Here is a 22756-nt window from a genome sequence, read left to right as displayed (position 1 = left end):
TTCGCCAGTTTTCTCTGGCAGCTTTGCATGTCTCCAGCAATGCAACGCAACGCAGCCGTAAACCCATCTGAGCCAGCTGTTACATATATATCTATCTCCAAAATGGCAGTGAACCTCTTTTCTTACTTAAAGTGCCCTCTGTTTTACATTATGAGCTGTGGACTAATTATTTATTGTAAAAGGAAGAATTATGGTCTAAAAATCTCTGATTGATTGATGTACATTTGAAATGTGCTGAAATCTAGTGTTACTGCACAGGAACTCATCCCAATTGTTACAACTATTTAGAAGACAGAGTACTGCTAAAGAAAGGTTCCTATAAATTTTACACCCACGTTTTGGCTAGGTTTAGTTTGCCTCACTCACTTCATGTGTTATTGCTTACATATTCACTTACTTACAGTTTATATATGTAATTATTCCACTGAATATACTCCCACACTTTCTTGTGAGTAGAAAAGGATGAATACCTTCTTGTAGACAAACATTTCAATCGCAGCAAAGATGAGTCCAGATCAAAGCACCCAGATTGTGTTTTTCTCTGAGGAACCTAAGGAAAAATAATATTTTATTACTTTGAAGACTGCAATCACAAATCCCGTGGTCTGTGACAATTCTGATATAACAAATTACAAAAACAATGCAGAAATATATACGATCTTAAATTTTTTACATTCTACATTTAAGAGTGAATTTTTTAACTAAACATTATTAAACCCTTGGGAAATAAAAACTGAAAATGAAATGAAGGGCCTTGTCTACACTACAAATTGTTGTAAAGTTAACCCTTTATGATTGAGATGGTATATCATCAGCTTTTATCAGATTTTCTAGAACACCTACACATTAAAATACAAAATTATTTCATCCTTCTTCAGAAAAATAGCTAAAAAATCCCAATAGTAACTTACAGGACTTGAAAGTAGAGGCAATCCAGTTCGAGGATGGAAAGCCTTGGTTACAGTCCCGTCCAAAGAGTGAAAATTGTGTTTCCGCCATATACTTGAATGCTTGAGTGGTGGTATTCTCTGTAAGTAAAAGACATTTACTCAAGTATTTCAGGTAGCCTAGCAAGTTAAAATTCAGTTCTGAATTTGTTTCTCACTTGTCTTCAAAAATTGAAAAGTTTTTCCAGTTTCCCTGCAGCATATTTTAAGAATATACCTTGGTTCAGAGAAATTAGATCTATGGTATTACTGTTTTAGGAAACAAAGTACAACAGATTCATGCATTCTCTAAAGAAGAGTTTCCTTGTGGCGCCAACTTACAGCCACTATGGACTAGCTCACTTGTTATTCATCATGTTGCATAATTAGATATTGTTCTATTTATAAAACCAAGAAGTCTGACAAATGAAGTAGGACTGTGGGAATATTCATTAACAGCTCTGTTATGATGTGTGAGGCCTGGCAGTTTCCCTCTAAGTATTAAATATAACAGGAGGAAAAAAAAAAGCACAAGACCAATCTTCAGACCTGAAAGCAGAGATTTTAACTACACTGTTTCACATAAGAGCATGATTACATCTATACATTTAGAGATTCTTTCAGAGTTGATCTAGAATATACTCCAAGTTATTTAGATACCTACTCCCCTCTTGTCAGGTAGGTACTTACCAGCACATCTGCATTCTTCAGTCGTTGACACCTATCCAAATAGTCTTCTACAGATTTCTTCTGAGAATTGCTTTGAAATTCATAGTCCGTTGGGTCTTCATTCTCATCATGTGCAGTTTTCAGTTTATCTTGCTTATTTTTGCATTTGAAACTGTCATGGTCTTTATTTAAATAATTTTCAATACTAACAAGTTGGGTATTTTGCTCACATATATTTGGTTTTTTGGGATCTTTATCTAAACACTTAAGCTCATTTTTGTGCAAAATATCAGATGCCTGCATTAGTGTCGCTTTTTTTGTACCTTCAAGTATTTTGGATTTATCTAACTGTGGATTGATTAAAGAGCCTCCATTGCTATTCTCACTCATGATTGTTCTTTCTTTAAGTTTATTTTTGCAAATCTGTTCATCAGTTGTGTTGAAATTTGAACATTGTTTACCAATGCCTTTGTTGGTCATTTGGTCTTTATGTGGACAACCAGAAACTGCGTCCAGTTTATCTGGCAGTTCAGATTTATTTTCTTTGCTATATGATATATTTATGCTAGTAAACGAATTGGTAGTTTTATTTGGAGTCTGCTGAAATGTGTTTTGGACAACCTCACTGGGTTTTGCTAGAATCAGTTTTCTTCTTGCTTGGGGTTTTGGAGAAGCCTTCAATTCACCATCAAGTCTATAAGATGTAAGAGGGGTATCAGGTGTTCTAGTCTTTACTTTACTGCTGTCTTTTATGGTAACGGCAGACTTAGAGAAAGAAACAGAGGATGTTTCCTTGCCTTTCTTCAACAAGTTTTCATCTTCATATGAACTTTGAAAAACTTTTGAAGTGATTGAACTGCTTTCATGTATATTGAATGGATGCCCAGTAATGTCTGAAGTAGCTGGATCACAGTGAATCAAATGTTGGGCAATCCTTGCTATAACTTCCTGTCGCTCCAGAAGTAAAGAACCTATTAAAGGATTAGTCTCTCCTATGGACTGACGAGAACAGTGGTTCATAAGAACATGGGAATCAACCAATGGGTTCTCTGATATTACTCTTGTCTTGTCTTCACTGCAGTCTTCTGATAACATAATATCTATGTTAGCAGTAGAAACAGAGGATGTTTCCTTGCCTTTTTTCAGCAAGCTTTCATCTTCATAAGTATTCCAAAAAACTTTTGAACTGGTTTCATGCATGTTGAATGGACATCCAGTAACACGTGAAGTAGATGGATCACAGTGAATCAAGTGCTGAGCAATTCTTGCTATAACTTCCTGTCGCTCCAGAAGTAAAGAACCTATCAAAGGATTAGTCTCTCCTATGGGCTGACGGGAACACTGACTATTTGGAACTTGGGGATCAACCAAAGAAAAGGATTTAAAAGTTCTGACTGATGTTTCATGTGGCTGTTTCTTATTGTCCCCCATTGCATTATAGCACTGAACTTTAGACTGTGATGTCCCATAGGCAGACCCAAAACCAGTTGCTGGATAAAGTTTTACATTTCTCACTGATGTAGTAAATTCAGGGGATATTTTTGCATTAAGCAAGCCTTCAGGAATCAATGTCCATGTTTGTTTTCCACATGAACGCTGTGAACTGGACATGCTGCGCTGCTCTCCGTCAATGGAATCACAGTGCTGATGTACATTATGTTCTTGTATTCCCTTTTCATAAAAGCCCAGGCTGGTGTGAATACTACAGGTCAAAACTGGATAGTTAGATTGTCTAGGCAAGGACTGGACACTGACTTTCAAGGCCACAGTGTGAGAAACATTAGGAACAGGAAACACATGTTCAGTTGGTGTCTGTGAGAAAGTCCATTGCAGGTCCACATCTGCAGCACTTACTCTGAAACAATACAGAAATGCCTCTGGATAAATTTACATTATATGCAGATTTTTCTAAAGAAATAATTATATTAAAAAAAATAAGACAAATAAAATTCATTACGGAAACTGGCAACTGTCATACTTTGCAAAATCCACAAACCAAATGCTAGAACGAACAACAAGCAAAGCCAATCCATATATCCCTCCTGAAAGTAAATAGCAAAGGGTGAGGAGAATCAATTGTTTTAAGGCTACTTTCTATTCAGCAATTACCCACTAAGAACAAACAAATGGCTCTTTTCTACCTCAGACCTACCTGTACAGAATATTACGAGGAACAGCACCATGTGAAACACTCAGCCAAGCGCTCAACTGAGAAAAGAAAACAAAAGATCGGACAGCCAATAAGAGCGTCTTCTCTTCAATAAAGCGATCTCCACTTCTAAAATGTATTAAAAGAAATAAGCAGGTATTGGTAAGAGCCATTACAAAAAACAGCAAAATAATTAAATAATTAGAGCAGCTTTGCTTTAATCTTTTTAAAGATCTTAGAAACCAATGATATTTTTTCAGAACAAGATCCGTTGCTGCAAAATTTCCTTCCACTACTCTTGAACTTTTAAGTCACACATTTTCTAAACATCCTGCAGGAAATTATGGTTCAATGCACAATTTATAAAAAGATACACAAAGACACTATGCATTATCAAAACAACCTGCATTAAAATGACTGAAAATAAATTTGCTTTCAAAGTGCCAGAAACAAAACAATATTATTTCTGGTGAACTTTGTGACGAAAGGAGACTTATGTCCTAATGAAGTATATCTAGCATCCTAAAAAAGTCATGGTGCCTGGAGAATATCTATATCTCTTCAAAGTGAGTGCAAAATGATACCATTCTTAGTTAAACTTTACACCCACATTACTCAGGTGATTACACAAAGTGCTAGGCTGTGGAAAATCAAGCCCAAATTTTGTACTAGAATACAATTATTTTCTAAGAACAGCAATAATAATCTGGGATTCAAATCCAAGTTACTAAACCAGTCAGTTGCCCTGCAAGAATCCAGTCACCTTATATTATTAACTAACCTCCACACCCAAACTTACTGTCGGGGAACTGGCTCCAAAATCCACCTTTCTAACAGCAATGCATCTTGTTTGATTGCAGGATCATTTAAATCACTCCCTTCTGTGGTGGGCCCTTCATCACTATAGCAACAGTCTGGAAGTAGCATCACTTCTATCATGATAGGAATATTATTTTTCCACAGTAGCATAACCTCAGACCTGGTTCGTCTGGCTTGACGACACTTAAAAAAAAAAAAAAAAAAAGAAAAGAAAAAGCACCACAATACTAGTTAGATTTAAAATCAGCTTTAAGAGCACATTCAAAAAATGTGAAAGCATTAAGGGCCCAATCCAGGAAAACACATCTGAGTTTTTCAAATCACAAAGAAGGCTGCAGAGCCATTACCAAGGCAAGATATAATAAAGCACTAATGTGGCAATTTAGAGAATTTGTGGGGAAAAGCGAGATCATATAGAGGAGCTTCCCACCAACTGTACTCTGCTACTTGTTCTTCTTTCACTCTCTATAAGTCCCCCCTTCTGCGGTCTAATATCCTGTTAGAGTTGTTAGAATCTTTGGGCCGGAGCAATTCTCCTGCATGGCCAGGGGTGCAAGTTTACAGAGTTCTGGATCAACATCTCTTATTCAGGAACTGAAGAGCCCCAACCTTTCTGCACCAACTCCCCCTAACCACACACCAATGAGCAAAACAGAAAAATAAATGTCCAAGATTATCTAGAAATGCAACAAAAATTAGGGAAAAGTCTACATTTTCTCAAAAATCCCTTTAATGCAAATTATGGTTCTATACAATAAAAAAACTTGATACCATTCTACTACAAAGAAGAAGAACGGTATAGGAACACAAGTACGTGTTATGTTCATTTGCAAATGACTTCTATAGCATGACAATTCACACAAGTTGAAGATTCCATGGATTCCCCATAAATACCCCCTGGTATTTATCGTGTACTGATATTGTCATACCTGGGCCAATTTGTCGGTGCATTCATGCTTAGATGTTAGTGGTTGACTTGACTGTGCTGGAGGGCAATGGAAACCCTCTGTTCTACCCTTTACAGAAAATTCTGGTGTTCGACCTTCAGTAATCAACAAGGCCAAGGAAACCAGGAATTCCTCAGCTTCATATTCAAAGTATTCATCTAAAGTATCTGTCATTCCACAAAGAGACAAAAAAATCCTCATTAGTAGAAGTTAAAGACAGATTTGTAAAACAAAAAAAAAACAAAACCCATCACAGGTGAAGAGTGTTACACCTCTAACTTGTTTAAATGAAAGAACCACCCCGTTTCAGCTACAATATTCAGTATGAAGTTACATGGTAAATATTTTGTTGCCTCTGATCTGCTGGATTCCTACATGCTGCTCATTTAGTCCATTCCCCTCACCAATCCATCCATCACAAAGTAATGTAGAAATGTTTAAAATTTGTCGAAGAGTATATGGGCAATCTTAAACCTTAAAAGTACCCTATGCTCAATGCCAAGGGATTTTATGGGACTAAAAGAAAAGGAGTACTAGTGGTACTAGTCTCTAAGGTGCCACTAGTACTCCTTTTCTTTTTGCGAATATAGACTAACACGGCTGCTACTCTGAAACCTGTCATTATGGGACTAAAGTATCTCTAGTACAGGTGAGAGAAATCCTGAGAATCCAAACATCTTACTTCATGTGTGTTACAAAGATCAAAACATTCTCTTTCCAAAAAAACACTGGTTTCAAATGTGGCTTTACTGTTCTATTAAAGCATTTACAGCTCTAGCATTTTGCGAGATGATTGCAACTGATACTGGTCCCTTGTTCCAGAAGAAGACGAGACAGCTGCAAATGCATATGTAGAACTAGCATGTAAAAGTTAGTATCTTACAACAGCAAGTAAAAATTGTACTGTATCAAACAGAGCAGACAATGCCTGGTCTGCCTACTCTAAGCAACCTTCATTGCTTCAATCAAGCAGTAGTCCAAGATTGACTATACCAATGCCTAGACCCAGTGTCATTTTCTGTCTTTGATTTGAAGTATGTAAGAACATTTCTGGGTGGTGTGCCCCAAACTAAAAAAGGCACCCAATATATCAAAAATTTTATTTCAGAAACAAGAGCTCTGCAAGAGTATAAATATAGTTTCTGTTTTCGGCTTACGAAGGCTCCATGGAGGACATGATTAAAAAAAACTTATGATGGAAAGCCAAGGCTGTGCCCCATCAGGTGGGGAGAAGAATACAGAAAATATGGGGATTGTCACAAACGTACAAAACTGAAACAATCTATTCCTTATTGTCTAGCCTCTAAATCATGGGTGCTGACCCAATCGTGGCAGGCTATAAGGCCCTGTTGTGGGTGCAGAAGAGGAACTAAATCCAAGTAGCTATTTTAGAGAATTAGCAAGGGCTCTCAGTGGCTGGAAATAAAAAGGTATGCTACTTATGATGAAAATGGAAACACAAACTCAACTACTTATGAGGATTTTTGCAGGGTAAATCATGTAGACTCTTGTGACAGGATTTCCCAGAAAATAATTATGTATAAAATAACATTTCCACATGTTTATACATTTGAGATCCCTACCCCAGCTTTTTATTTTGTTTCAATGTCTTTCATTTATTTATATATATATACACACACACACACACACACACACACACACACACACACACACACACACACACACACACATAAAGCTATACAAAAAAGTAATGTCAATTAAATGGATTGTCCTCCCTATCATACCCAAATCACTGTACACCAGAAGGCTTTTATATATTACATTTTCCCTCTTCCCCTGTGTTGCTACAAATGTAAAGTGAGCATGAAGTACTGTAGTTCAAATGCATAAAGTGTCAGTCACAATAAACAACTGTAGTTATCACTCAATTTGCCAGATTGTCACGGGTGCTCTGAAATTATCGTCTTCAAACAGAGGCCTGAGAGTTCCAGACAAACACTCATGCTTACGTGTGCAATTACTACAAACAGCATGTGCAGACTGGGTAAATATATATAACTAGCTCCTTGTAAGTGCGCTTTTGTCCAAACTATTATGCCACTACACTTTTTGCACATGCATTTTTTGCCTATGAATGAAAGGAACAGAGCATGGTATGCATACCATCAGCAAGTGGTCTTTTATCTGTCAGAAGATATCAGCAATTTTTAACAACATCTGTAAATGAAAATGATTAGTGGAGTAGTAAATATTGAGAACAGGTTACTTACACCAAGTGACCTGGATTGTTTAGTAAACTGGGGACATTCAACAACATGCATTTGATTCAATCAAATACAAGGTCATACATACATAAACAAAGAATGTAAGTCATACTTACAGGATAGGGGATTATGAACTTGAAAACAGAGACTCTGTCACAGATGTCATGATAGGTAAATAAAAAGCGATTCCCCAGTACAATGCTGTGGCTAAAAGGGCCATCACAAACCTTGCATGCACAAAGAGGGGTGAGGTAATATCACCAACGTATATGGCACTGGTGAAGTCACTACTGGAATACTGGTTTCCAATTTTGGCATCCACACTTCAAAAAAGAAGTTGACAACTTGGAGAGGGCTCAGAAAAACACTACAAGAATGATTCGAAGTCTGGAAAACCTACCTTAAAATGAGAGACCAAAGGATCTACAGTACATCGACTCTTGAAGAGAAGGTTAAGAGGTGCCTTGATAATGATCTACAAGTACCTACACAGGAGGAACATATCTGATACCACGGGCAATTTATTACAGCAGAAAAAATAACAAGATCCAATGGCTGAAAACTGAGGCTAGAAACATTCAGACTGGAAATTACTCTCACTGTTAAAACTGTGTGCCTTATTAATCACTATAACAGCTTATTGGAGGAGATAGACTCCCTCACTTGAACTTTTAAGACCGGATGTCTTTCTAAACACACATGCTCTAGTCTAGTTCAACCACAGATGATCAGGCTTAATGCACTAATTACTGAGTGAATTCTAGGGCCTGTGTTACACAGGACATCACACTATGGGATCATAAGGGTCCCTGTTCTGGCATTAAAAACTGAGTGCTTAGAAAGTATTTTACAATTTGTAATATTAGTGTGGTTTCATGCTATAGTAAAAACTGATCTAATGAACCACATATAGTGTGAACACATCCAAGTGTGAGACCAAAACAGTGAGTAAATAAAGAAACTGGGTCTGAAATAAGTACTTGGAAATCAAAATCCAGAATCCCTAAGTGATATTATCAGAGGTTTCCTTAAAATATGTATTGATCTCAACAGAATAAGTATTAAGTCTAAGATATTTAAGAACATTACTGGCAATGAAGAGCATAAGCATTCAACTATTCCTAACATCTACCTATAGTATGTTTTATTTTAAAAGGCAAATAAACTGAAGTTTAATACTTAGTGGAGAAGTGGAAGGGGAAAGAAAGATCTCCTATGCATACAGAGGAAGCCACCGTACCTTTCTGAAAATGTAACTGAAGTTCCATATAATTACTGTATGCAAAGTTTTATAAAGATCTGGTTAAGGAACACTTTATGTTCAAATCCTTTTTAACACTATTTGAGTTCTTAAAATAAATCTAGGACTTTTCCAATACAGACGATTAAAACAAAAAAAGTTGCCAAATTTTGCCTCACTTTCTACTCCACCAATTTAAGATTTCCACTCCCATCACAGTTAAGTAGGAGGTGAGGAGGAGTAGGGAAACACAAATGGCCAGATACATAGTATTTGCATTAATGTAATTACAACAAACACTGTGCCACTTCAGTATTAAAACTGCATAAAATCAAAAGACAACCATTATATTCTTTGAATACCAGTACAAACACTAAAGTAGCTGCATTAAATACTACCCTTTTAATGAAAAAAGCATAAAAAGACAGGGCAAATTGTTATATTGTACTATTAATGTTATGTGACAGACTGCAGACATATTTGATCTTATGTTTTACAGACATACTTTTTTTTTTTTTTTTAAAAAAAGCAATTTGTGATAAATATCTTAATTTTATATTAGAGTGGGTTTGGCACATTGATTTCCTTAGTACATAAGAACTTTTAATGGCTTTATACAGAAGAAAAAAGCCAAGACTATAGACACTGAAGAGTGTGGTAATTGTTCCTACGCACAGACCAGCCAGCTGATGCAAGCTGATGTAATTGAGGACAAGGGTGGAAAGACACACTTATAAACACAACACGTTAGTGTTTAGCTAGAAAAACTGTTGAAATGTCTTCTGTATGAATCAGTCCTGAAAGAAACAAAGCCTGGTTGCAAGAACTAAGAAGGAAAGAAATTGCTTCCCCTATCCTCAGGTAATCTGAGGCGGTTTCACTTCCCAGCATAGTTCAGCACAGCCCCTAAGCCTGCCTTAACTTGCACCCAGATGCTCCTTGCCCCACAGATCTTGCACATTCAGGAAATAGCTCAAGCATAGTATCATTCTAGCCACACATATTCCTATCCTTTTGACATCTCCTGCCTATCCCAAGAAGCCCCATGCACTAGTAGCTTTTGCAGGAAGGACCCAAAGCCATCTCAACACCAGTAAGGGGGGCCCCTGTGCCTGGGATATTATTGCAGGGCCTTGCAGTGACTTTGTTGCCCCTCTGAGCTGTGTAGATAGCACAAAGAAGCTGTAGAGCACCAATGAATACTCCTGCATTGACCAGTACCTCTAAGGATCAAACTCTTAGGCCATGTCCACCTCCATCTTACAGAATTTGCAACTGATTACTAGCATAAATGGCTTTAAGTTGTGTTTGTATCTGCACACTCCACGATTAAGATTCTGACAGTAACTAGGTCAGCTAATTTCAGCCTGTGCCAGGTCTACACTGGCACATAGTTATCTTCCTGTATCCAGTTTGGCATATATTTTTTTTAAAAAGTGTAGACAAAACACACTATGTTTATACCTGTTTGTGTAACCACTGTCAGTCCTCCTTTCTCCTCCTGCTACGTGTGTGGTAGGATATTCTCAGAGAGCACTTCCCCATATGCTGCAGTACTGATCCTTATCCTTTGGATACTCCATCCCCTACAGATACACCATTGACTAGCCATCCATGTTTCCCCTCAAACAGCAATGATATCAATATAGTTAAGCAACATAGTAGGTGCAGGCATACACAGAACTGTGAAAGCAGAAAGCTGTTGTATACCCATAAAGTGAACAATATCTTTTGTAATCAGTTGAAATGTCTCTACCTGGTTATAAATTCATGACTGATTTGAACTGGGTTACAATTAGAACAGTCTTCCAAGATTTCATGGTGCCAATTGTTTGTTGTCAAGAGTGTACATTGTCAAAGTGTAGAAACCTGGATTGGTGTAAAAAGATTACTTTACTTCAAGAGAAATAGAATTACAAGTATATTCACAGCAGACCCACACTCTAGGTCCATACTCCATTAACATGACCAGTGAGAGTAAAGTCTTTGGCTAACAGACAATAAGATATTACGTGCCTGCTCTATAAGAAGCTCTGGTGACCACAGCATTTCCAATGGTTCATTCCAATATCAGAGTGTGAAACAGAAGTAGAATAAAAGATTATACCTCTTCAACTTTGTGGGGAAGGTAGACAAGGATCTGCTGTAACTGCACACCATCTGATAACAAGAATTCCAGGAAATTCCTTCCCCCTCTTCTGCCCCATAAGGCTTGAGTTCACAGCAGAACCTTATTCTTGGAGGTTCATGAAATCTCCATAGACCATCATATATTTGATGTATTCTGCACCTGGACCCTGAGGATACCTTTAGTTTCAGGCTCCTCAGAAGGAGAAACCACCTTGACAATATATGAGTGGCATAATTAGATAACCAAAACAAGAGCAAAGGGTGTAAAAGAGCATAAAAATATGCTTAAAAATACCAGATGTAAAAGGAATTTCCTCTTTCAATTTGGAAACATTGATAAGACAAGCTAGAATCACAACAGGATACTGAACTCAATCACTTCTAATAAAATTTAGTCAGTCCACATGGCTGCCCTTCAAATCTCTTCCTGGGAGCTAATCTGAACTCAGCTACACAAGCAGACATTCCTCCAAATAAATGTTCCTTAACATAACCTTGAAGTTGCAGACCTCATAAGGAACAACAAACAATGCCATCAGACAGCTAGTTAGACATGGTTCTCTTGGATACAAGAACTAGTAACACAGGGGCAAAAGAAAACAAGGGGGAAAAAGAGGGGAGGAAGAGCAAGATAGACATTAAAGGCTTTGCTCCCTTTCAAATAACAGCTCTGGGACCTTTTCATTTTAAAGCTTACAGAGAACAGCCTTTCTGGACAGGCATGTGGAAAGAACACTTGCAGGATGGCTACTTAAGTTAGATTAAAACACCACCTCTGGAAGGAATTTAGGATCAAGTGTACTACACTACCTTATTCTTATGAAAAAGCATAAAGGTAAATTAGTAACTAAGACCTGACTCTTACTAACTCTGCAAACTGAACACACTATCACTACGAGCATTAGTTTTCGTTTTAGAAACTCACATTTTTGGGTGGTAAAATGGCTTAGTACGGATGGCATTACTACCCCACAAGAAAAAGGGATTTTAATGGGTTTTCTTCAAATTCCCATCTGATCATTAGACTAGAGACTATAGAGGAACTTTAATATACTCATACAGTGTCAAAAATAGTTGCCAGATAAATCTTAAGGGAGAATTCCTTTTACCTAGACTGACAAAGAGAAATGATAAGCAAGTAGTTTTCATGTGGGGTAGGTAATTTGAATTCCTATGGGCCTTCTCATTACGTTTTACAAACCTTTGCTACTGAAATTGGTAGTTATCTTCTGGTAAGATAAAGGTCTTTCTCCAGTAAAGTCCTAAGGAAAGAAAACTTATAAGGGCTCTAGAAACCCATATCCATGCCCTCTTGAAGTTTCTTTACCGTTTTCTCTTCTAGCTGTTTCCTTTGCCTTTAAACACACACACTCAATTCAACAGACTTCACTGAAACGATGCATGCTTTCAGTTGTGCCATTCTGATAGGGAAAGGGGATCCTAGGTCAGCATGCAGAGAGGTTACCTGGTTCTGTTTGATCATACATAAGATTTCAGCCTGATGGAACTGGATACCGCCAATACTGGCATGAGTGGGACCCACATTTGCCTCTGCCATTAAAGAGCTATTAATATTGTAGAACTTGTCTCTCCAACTTGGTTAGGACCTTGGCTGTTAGAGGAAAAGACAAGTGTGAAAATGCATTTCTGTGGGCAGGTAGTCATTTTATTCAAAAGAAACTGGGCTATGACTTATTGTGTCCAATAGCATTTTCCTTTCCCACCAAGCAAACTGAACTCAAGTTTCAGTACACACAAACTTAACCAGTTGTCATCTTTTCAAAGAAGCAGAGTTGTTCACAAAGACATCATTTTGAATATTATGGCAGTTGAGATAGCTGTAGTCCATAACAGACCTCAGCCCTTCTGTGTTTCTAGATATGAGGAAGTACCTAAAACAAAACATCTGAGTTTTATGACATTTACTGATTTTTTGCAGTCTCTTCTGGATAACGCAGATATGGAAAGCATCTTCATATGGGCAATTTGGAGATACTTCTCTGATGGAAATTTTGTAGCCTTGCTTGACAACACAAAAGCCCCAGACCTATATATGATATAACCAGGGATGTTAACCCTTTACATTCCTCCTACAAGATCCAAGGTATATGCTGGCCTATTGGCTGTATGCACATAAAAACTGAGGTTTTCAAAGCTTAGAATTTTGGAGCTGAAACCCTTCTGTCTCAGCTGATACTCAATGCCAAATGTCCCGAGTCTTTAAGTACCAAGTGTCCTTTAGTCTGGTCCTGGAAGGGTGGGCCAAGTTCTGTTTTTCCCTCTCTCCTCACCATGATAGGACAGATAATGGAACAAAGATAACAGAATGTTATTTATTCTTTATTCTTTTTAGTCTTCATAAGATTAGCCTTCACTTACTCCACAAAACAAGTTTATTTTGTCATAACAAGCTTTTAAAGTAGCTCCTGTTGAAGGCCAGACACTTGCAATAAATCGCCTATTTTGGAGGCAGCTACAAAGGCATCCTCTTGCTAGGCCATCACCAAAAGGCTTTTATAATTTATCACTTTATAGTTTTGGGGAAGAAGATAAATCCAAGCATGAACAAGCCACCCTCTAATGGGTGGTCTGGTACCTATTCACTTGAACTGGTAACTCCTTATGTGGGAAGCAAGAATGGAGGGTTAATACATTTTCCATTCCAGAGTACGGGATCACAGTGCACGGATGCTCAGCTTTGAGTCTTGACTGCCTATAGCTATCTCACGCACCAGACTCAAGGGGTGTTAGGTTTCCCCACTAATCTCCTGCAGCAGAGGTGCAACTCAATGTAAACCAGGATTTCAATGCAGGACATTTGGGGGTCTACAACGTAAACAAGTGCTCAGTCATCACAATGATAAATCAAGCTCAGATTCCACAGAGAGAATTTAGTTTATTGCTGACCACACTTCCCAAAAAGTTCACAAGTGTCAGAAGACTTGCAACTCATACATACATGTGACTAGAAGTTCTTACCCCCATCATCCCTTTTGTTTCAGGTGGGAATCAGGATGACAAGTATGCTAACTCCAACTGCACTGAGATGACCAATGTGGATGGCATCATTAGTTAAGGCATTATTAGTGTTCCAAGAACTGGTGTAAAGTACATTGAGGCACCAGTAACTAGGATGCTAGGACTGATGCCGTATACTTGGACACATGATACCTGTGACCTTGAGCTGGTTCTGCTGAGATAATGCCTCAATCAGTAAGATGCAACATGTACATATGAATATCTAGGATGCAGCTGAGGTAATGTGATGGTCCAGAGGGGAAAGCACCACAACATCACAATAAGACTAGATAGCTTGATGCTTTCCATTGGTTCCAACAAGGAGGATACTGTACAGCTAAATGCTTTAAAGATGTCCAAGCACACTATTCAGATTTTTCTTGACACATATGCAGCAAGGCATCCACCACAGGAATCATATCTTGGTACATTTGAAGACTTGCTCTTTAATGTCCTTCAAGTCAACTGTGTATTGACCACCCCCTAGTCAACAGACACCTTCAGAGTTTCTTGACGTTCACTTTCAAAAAAGTGATGTTGGCACTGATGCAGTACCAAGCCCATAGTTCTTTCCCAGCATTGTTATATTTGTCTGTTAGGGGCATTGTGTTACTTCATCAGGCACTTACTAAAGCTGCTGAGCTGCTTTCTCTCAACATACTTGCAAGATAAAAATAGGGGGAGGGAAACAAGATGACAGTGCAATAGCACTGTTTATAAAAACCTTTAAAAAAAACTGTTAAAAGGAAGTTCTTGAAAGGAGAAGAAAAGAGGACATTTGTGCTTCAGAGTGTCTCTGTCACCAAAAAAGGCAAGTTTTTTTTCTCCAATAGACCATTCATTAGAGAAAGGACACTAAGCAGACAGATAGTATTCAGGTTAAGTATGAGATAAGAGACTCAAATCCCTTGAGCAATACTGAGGCAGCCTTCAGTGGCACAGTCAGAAGTAACAGTTTCTCAGAGAGTTCCTTCACTGAGAAGTTGTTAGAAAAGAATTAGAGACAAGAGGTACTGAAGTCACCAGGAGGAATGAATACAGAGAATTAACTAGGTCATAGGGAATTAGCTAGGTAGACCATGGACCCCATTGTTTGCTGCAATACCCATTTTCAGAGAAGAGAGCTACTTTCATCTTTCTGAATTCAACTTCCCTTCATCCAGGCTCCCCATCATCCCCCCACCACCAAAACCTTCTCTAGTGTTTCAACCTATTCCTAACTTGTTTCAGTCTGTAATTGATCTTGTGACATCCTTCTGGACAGGAGTCTTCTCAGAACAGACTTCACCAAAAAAAAATCCTCTCACTAGACACTCAGGTTATGTCTAGAATACAATTAAACACCCGCAGTTGACTCATGTCAACTTGGGCTCACAGAGCTCAGGCTAAAGGACTGTTTAACTGCGTCGTTGACATTTGTGCTTGGGCTGGAGCCTGGGTTCTAGGATCCTGCAAGTGGGGAAGGTCCCAGAGCCCAGGCTCCAGCCTGAATGTCTACACCCCAATTAAACAGCCCCTTAGCCCAAGTCCAAGTCAGCTGACACAGGCTAGCTGTGGATGTTTAAGTGCACTGTAGACATACCTTCAGGCTACATTCAGCTTCAGTAAGTTTTATTTAAATATTTGTAGTTTACTCCATCCTGGGAAAACCACAGGCCAAGGACGTTGTAGGACATATTATTAGCCCATCAGTAGTTGAGAAACCCATGAAAGAATAGATAGTGCGGTATCATGAAGCTCCTCAGGTAAATTATTTTTCCACTTCCCAAGGTTCCTTTCAAGCAGGCACCTACAAGGCCTGCTTTCAGTTTTGGTGGAGTAGAATTATGAATGATTCAGGACAAAATATACCAAATCTTTCTACTTTCGACAAATTGGCAAGGCCATGATTTTTTATTTGCTTTGGAAGCTTTAGTTATGAAAATGAAGGAAAAAGTGTCACACATCCCTAAAAACTGGGGGGGGGGGGGGTGGAGCTTATTTTAAAATAAGCACGAGTGCCTGTTATAGAAGTATGAGTACACAGAACAAAAGAACATGTCTTTTAACGGCTACAGAATAATAGAACTGTGTGTGTCACAGGGCATAATATAACTATTTTACAAGCTTCTGTGATATACTGATTACATTTTAATTGGCATTTAAAATATTTTAGTATTCAAGAGGACTAAAATTACATAGGACCAAAAATTTCTACTGCTTAAACCAAATATGGGTTTTAAAGATTCTATTTTACCATATTTCCTTATCCTAAGTTGTTATATATGTGCAAAACAGTGGATATTAAGTTCATAGGTGCCATTTTTAAATGCAGCGCATTTACAGAATGATTTTGAGTAGTTTTATATAATATAATAACTCTTACATGACAACATGATTTATGTATTATTGGGAAAAACTAAATTAAATTGGCTCTGCTTACCTGAGGGGTAGCCATTGTTTCCTGCCTTGGTTAAATTCATTTTTATTACATCTCAATAACCTGTCTAAGCCAAGTACTAACATTCCACTTGTAGTCAGTTTCCCAGTACTTTATCTTCTGTCCTCTTTTTCACTGTCAGCCACCCTCAATGGATAATGAGTTTTTGAAGTCAGGAAAATCTCATTTGAGTTTCTTTTTCTATGTACCGATGTCCCCTCCCCTAAATCCTCACTCAATTTAATCTATAATTTATTTTATTTTTTTGTACATATATGATTTAATTTAAAAATGGTCAGGAGACAGAATTTTAAGGATATTAACAGCAAGCAGTATCTTTTTATATAGGGTTCTGTTACGCTACACACAGAATAAATTTGTGCAATACTGTATTCACAAGATACAATAATAGTGTCTTGGGTAAATATTTGTAAAGAAAGATATTAGTCAGGTAAATTAAAAGGATGGCAAGGTTCACTGAGGCTTCTCTAATTTTCTCTACTACTCTTTCTTAGAACAATACTCCTCAGTGAATCACAATAGATATCCTTACACAAGCCACAAGATTACACCAGTGGGACTATTCCTTCTCATTCCTAAGCAGAGGATGAACATTTAACTCAAAAAACTTGCTTAAAATCAGAGTTCTGGCCCTTTCTACATCATCAAGTCTGACATACAGAACAAGAATATATGTAATTAGGTAATCTTTATGCCATTGGCAATATTTTGGAAAATGTTTTACTACAGTGTTTTCATACTGTGGGTCGTGACCCAGTACTGAGCCATGGAATGTATGGCACTGGGTCGCAGCAGCTCTGGTCAGCACTGCTGACCGTGCCGTTAAAAGTCCCGTCGGGGGTGCTGCCCGGCTAAGGCAGGCTAGTCCCTATCTGTTCAAACACCGTGCTGTGCCCCAGAAGTGGCCAGCAGCAGGTCCAGCTCCTAGGCGGGGGGGGGGGGGGGGGGGGGGTCCACGGGGCTCCATGTGCTGTCTCCGCTCTGAGCACCAGCTCCGCACTCCCATTGGCCAGGAAGCAGCCCATGGAAGCTGGGGAGAGCGGGGGGACAGTGCTTGCGCGCCTCCGCCTAGGAACCGGACCTGCTGCTGGCCGCTTCCAGGCGCAGCGCAGTCTGCGGTGCCAGGACGGAGAGGAAGCCTGACTTAGTACCCCCGCTACACCACTGACCGGGAGCCGCCCGAGGTAAGACCGTACCCCAACCCCACGCACCAATCCTCTGCCCCAGCCATGGGCCCCCCAAACCCAGATCCCCTTCCTGCACCTCAAACCCCTCATCCCCGGTCCCACCCCAGAGCCTGCACCCCCAACCCAGCCATGACCCCCTCCTGCACACCAACCCCCTGATCCAACCCAGAGCTCCCTCCCACAACCTGAACCCCTCATTCCCAGCCCCACCCTGCAGCCCTTACCTCACACCCCAACCTTCTGCCCCAGCCCTGAGCCCTTCCTACGCTCCAAATTCTTCATCCCCAGCTCCACTGAGTCACGGGCATCAACAATTTTCTTCAACTGGCTCCCCAGAAAATTTTTTTTGAAAACCACTGTTATACTACATACAGTGAAAGACACCAACATCCTCTATTCAGCACTTGAGCTAGATCAGTTATATTATTAAACAGTAGTTTAAACACATAGCATACCTATAGCTGAACAGCCAATGATGACAAGCTATTACTTTGCCAAATATTAAAGTCTGCTTCTCTAATTGCCCACGTGGAGACTTATTTGCATAAACTTTATTTGCCTAGGGTAAGCAAATAATGACAAAAGACTGACAATACTGTGATGCACTCAACTAGTAGCACAAATGAAAGTGCTGTAATCATTTCCCTGTGTTGTTAAAGGAACTTGACCTACATAAAAAAAAACAGGACACAAAAGAAACACACATTCTGCTAAGTCTTGTATTTTCGCTCCAACTTAAAAAAACAGAGCAGTTACATATGGCTATAATAACTATACCAGGGCTATTAGTAGACATGGCATTATATCAGATGTCCACTTTAAAATGCCACAAGTAGTAATTTCCCCTTACTGCTCCTCAGAGATATATACGGTAAATTAATTTTAAAAAAAACCCTCTCACCTTCATTTCTCTGGATGGATGTATCATTGGATCCATGTATAAACTGAAGATATGTTCTCCTTTCACTATATATTTAATATTTTTAAAAACAATATTTTGAAACTTTTAAGTTCAAAATTTAATTCTCAAGCTCATAACTTGGGAAGCAAAAGTTTTAGTAAGCTAACTTTTGTCACCTTGTCAAATTTAGTACCAATGGAGTCTCTGAAAAAAGTTTAAACTCACTGAGAAACAAGTTTGTGCTAGAATAGGGAAAAATTTATTTGTTCCAGTTCCTCTCCTCAGCCCCATCTCACTATCTTTAAAACCTTATTGCATTAAAGGAGCACCACGGTGTCTGACAGGCCTTTCTTTCCTCTCTTGCATCCTGCCTGTCCCCAACCCTTTTTTTGTTCAGATCAACAATATAACCAAAATTTTATTTCTAGTATGATTTGAAGAAAAAGAACTACAAAAATGTTGAATGTAAATCATGTGAGTTTAATATTCTCAAGCTGACACTTAATCACAAGTGTATAAAAATTCTATGTCCCTTTGAAAGGAGAACCCACCTTCATAAACATTTAGTCAAACTGGAAAAAAATTAAGCATTTAAAATTACTTCCTTCAATTACACACCTTCTCTGTGCAGCCCTTTGTTTCCACTGTAAACCATACTGGAATCCTTGTATAAAGGAAGTTGCCTCCTAGGTGCAAATGGGCTACACTGGCAGTATCTGAGAGATCCAGATGTCTGCAGTGGTTAAAACAAAATGTTCAGCTCTGGGTGCATATTTAGCCTCTCTGTGCAAGACATTTTTTCACAAAGAAGGCAGAGTAAGAGTGCACATAGCAACAGCACTCACAGCTGATTGGGTGGAAGGCGTGCCTAAACCCTTTACTGCTCGTAAGGTCTACTACAGTTTCCTGTCTGCTTGGCAGCAGTATCATGTTTTCTTTTCTCCTCTTGTGAACTCAGCTGTGTTTGGCAAATGGAGAGGAAAGAACAGCAGAAAGACCAATATGAAGTATTAGGAGTTACTAAAAATGGTACTAAAGTGCTATTAAAAATAAAAATATACAAACTGACCTATTTACACAGAGAGAGAGAGAGAGAGAGAGAGAGATGTCAGGGAATTCATTTGTTACACTGTATAAAGACTTCACAGTATAATAATTACATTTACACAGAGGAACACTTAGTGCAAGGAAATCATTCACAATTAAAAATAACCCTACCAAATAAGAATATCAACTGACAATAAGGACACATACTATATCACAGGTTTCAGAGTAGCAGCCATGTTAGTCTGTATCCGCCAAAAGAAAAGGAGTACTTGTGGCACCTTAGAGACTAACAAATTTATTACTAACAGTAAACTAAATACTAGATAGGCAAATTTACAAAACCCTGTGCAATGGGAAAAAATATATACACACTGTACATAGAAAACCCCTGTGGTTTAGCCATGTATATAGATGGATATTTTACCATGTGTATCAATTAACTATGTATTCAGAGTGCGTGTAAGAAAAGTTACCCATTTTCACATATCAACAGACCTTTGAGCCATTAATGATGATGGAGGACAGAAACAATCCCAGAGTACTGGAAAATGGCAAATATAGCACTTATCTATAAAAAGAGGAATAAGGACAGCCCAGGGAATTATAGACCAGTCAGCTTAATTTCAGTACCCAGAAAGAAAATGGAGCAAATAATCAACAATTTGTGACCACAAGATAATAAAGTGATAAGTAACAGTCAACATGGATTTTTCAAAACAAACCAAACTAACATCCTCCTTTGATCGGGTAAAAAAGACTTACAGATAGGGGAGAAGCAATATATGTGATACATCTCAACTTCAGTAAGGCTTTTGATACTGGCTCACGTGAGCTTCTCATAAACAAACTAGGGAAACATAGCCTAGACTAACCTCCTTTAAGGTGGGTGCACAACTGATTGGAAAAAACATACTCAGAGAGTAGTTATCAATGGTTCACAGTCTAGCTAGAATGGCATATCGAGTGATGTCCCTCAGGAATCTGTCTTGGGTCCAGTTCTATTCAATGTCTTTGTAAATAATCTGAATAATGACATAGAGAGTACATTTATAAAGTGTGTGGATGATACCAAGCTGGGAGGGGCTGTAAGCACTCTGGAGGACAGGACTAGAATTCAACATGAGCTTGATAAACTGAAGAAATAGTCTGAAATCAATAGGATGAAATTCAGTAAGGACAAATGCAATGTACTACACTTACGAAGGAATAATCAACTGCACAAATACAAAATGGGAAATGACTGCTCAGGAAGGAGTACTGCAGAAAAGAATCTGCCATTTATAGTGGATCACAAACTAAATATGAGTCAACAATGGAATATTGTTGCTAAAAGAGTGAACATCATTCTGAGATGTATTAGCAGGAGTTTTGTGAGCAAGACGTGAGAAGTAATTCTTCCACTCTACTCAGCACTGATAATGCCTCAACCAGAGTACAGTGTCCAGTTCTGGGCACCACACTTTGGGAAAGATTGGATTTTCTCCAATTTGTCCACGAGGAGAACAACAAAAATGATTAAAAGTCTAGAAAACATGACCTATGAGAAAAGATTGAAAAAACTGGGTTTCTTTAGTTTAGAGAAGAGAAGACTGAGGGGGGACATGACAACAGTTTCAAGTAGGTAAAAGGTTGTTATAAAGAGCTGGGTGATAAACTGTTCTCCTTATCCACTGAGGACAGGACAAAGAGTAATGGGCTTGAACTGCAGCAAGGGAAATTTAGTTTAGACATTAGGAAAAACTTCCAAACTCTAAGGGTAGTTAAGCACTGGAACAAATTACCTAGGACAGTTGTAGATTCTCAGTCATTGGAGGTTTTTAGGAACAGGTTAGACAGACACCTGTCAGGGATGGTCTCCAGACAATACTTAGTTCTCTCTCAGTGCATTGTACTACAGGGGATTGTACTAGTCCTTCATTTCTATGATCTATCTATCTATCTAGTTACACATGCAAACAAGAGCATTTACCCACCTAATATATCCATGCACATGGCACAAAAGTTTTCTGTTTTTTTTTTTTTAAATAACCAAGAGCATCTGTGTAAAATTCATAGTCTTACTGAAATTTGAAATGGAAAAGACTTGTAAAGTCTTCTAGGGCACATCCACATTGCAAAGGAAAACCTGGGGAACCAAGTGTCAGAGCCCAGATTAACTGACTCAGCCTCACTGATTTGGGGCTGTAGACCTAAAAATAGCAGCATAGACTTCTAGGCCTGGACTGGAACCCAGGTTCTGAGACCCTCCCTGGATTTCAGAGCCTGGGCTCCAGCCCAAGCCCAAACGTCTACACTGCTATTTTTAGCCCAGGAGCCCAGGCTCAGAGAACCCAAGTCAATTCATCCAGACTTGTTTTTCTTTGCAGTATAGACATCCCAAAGTCTACATCCCAGCCAATGCAAACTTACTTCCTAAAACAGATTCTAGTTCTTTGTCTAGTCCAGTTTTAAAATGACTCAAGTGGAAGACAATTACAGTCTAACAGTTCTCACCATTAGAATACACACTGGGTGAGGAAATTTTTCATCCCATTATTCATTCTCATACCTCTTTGCGCTACTCTAATTCTTAGATCTACTTGGTATTTACATTCTTTAAAGACTTGCTGTCTTAGTAGCTATCTGGCCATACTATACATATTTTGATTTTAATCTTTCCTCACAGGTCAGTCTATTCAGCCCTTTAATCATTTCTTGCTCTTCTTATGAATCCAATTTGTTAAGATATTTCTAATGTTGCAGAGCTCAATAATGCATGCGGTAGTCTAGATGCAGTCTCAATAGCAACTTTGCTATGCTACTAAATTTTACCGTGTTGCAAAACAATTATGAAAAACTAAAATTAGCTGACATGATACTTGCCATGACTTAGTAGTCAATGTAGACCAGGCCACATTGTATGCATCATGTCTGCAACTGCACATCAGGCAACATACTTTAACTGTGCTTTCTAACGCATCCAAAATATATCATCTCATAACAACACAACTACTGACACGTCTCAATGCCTGAACAGTATACCCAAACAAAAGAAGTACAATGATACGAAGCCATGCTG

The 22756-nt window shown here is 38.6% G+C and overlaps 1 protein-coding gene across 6 annotated transcripts in view; it reads right to left on the bottom strand.

The window, feature by feature from the left end:
- FAM214A (family with sequence similarity 214 member A) overlaps positions 1–22756 on the bottom strand; it is a 53878-nt gene that overhangs the window by 16870 nt on the left and 14252 nt on the right. For 2 of the 6 annotated variants that reach the window (XM_043523527.1, XM_037909924.2), the window contains exons 2-7: positions 5493–5677; positions 4544–4746; positions 3748–3873; positions 1617–3450; positions 912–1028; positions 402–550 (exon numbers count right to left, since the gene is read on the bottom strand). In XM_043523527.1, coding sequence (XP_043379462.1) covers positions 402–550; positions 912–1028; positions 1617–3450; positions 3748–3873; positions 4544–4746; positions 5493–5677 — 2614 coding nt within the window. Of the gene's footprint in view, positions 1–401; positions 551–911; positions 1029–1616; positions 3451–3747; positions 3874–4543; positions 4747–5492; positions 5678–10731; positions 10815–19269; positions 19473–22756 lie in introns of those variants that run through there. The other 4 variants (XM_043523528.1, XM_037909922.2, XM_037909923.2 and 1 more) reach the window with 4 other exon arrangements.

Source organism: Chelonia mydas, chromosome 10 (assembly GCF_015237465.2).
Source record: "Chelonia mydas isolate rCheMyd1 chromosome 10, rCheMyd1.pri.v2, whole genome shotgun sequence".
Classification (NCBI taxonomy): Eukaryota; Metazoa; Chordata; order Testudines; family Cheloniidae; genus Chelonia; species Chelonia mydas.
The sequence above is the reverse complement of the archived record's forward strand: the minus strand, read 5'-3'. Positions and strand labels throughout refer to the sequence as shown.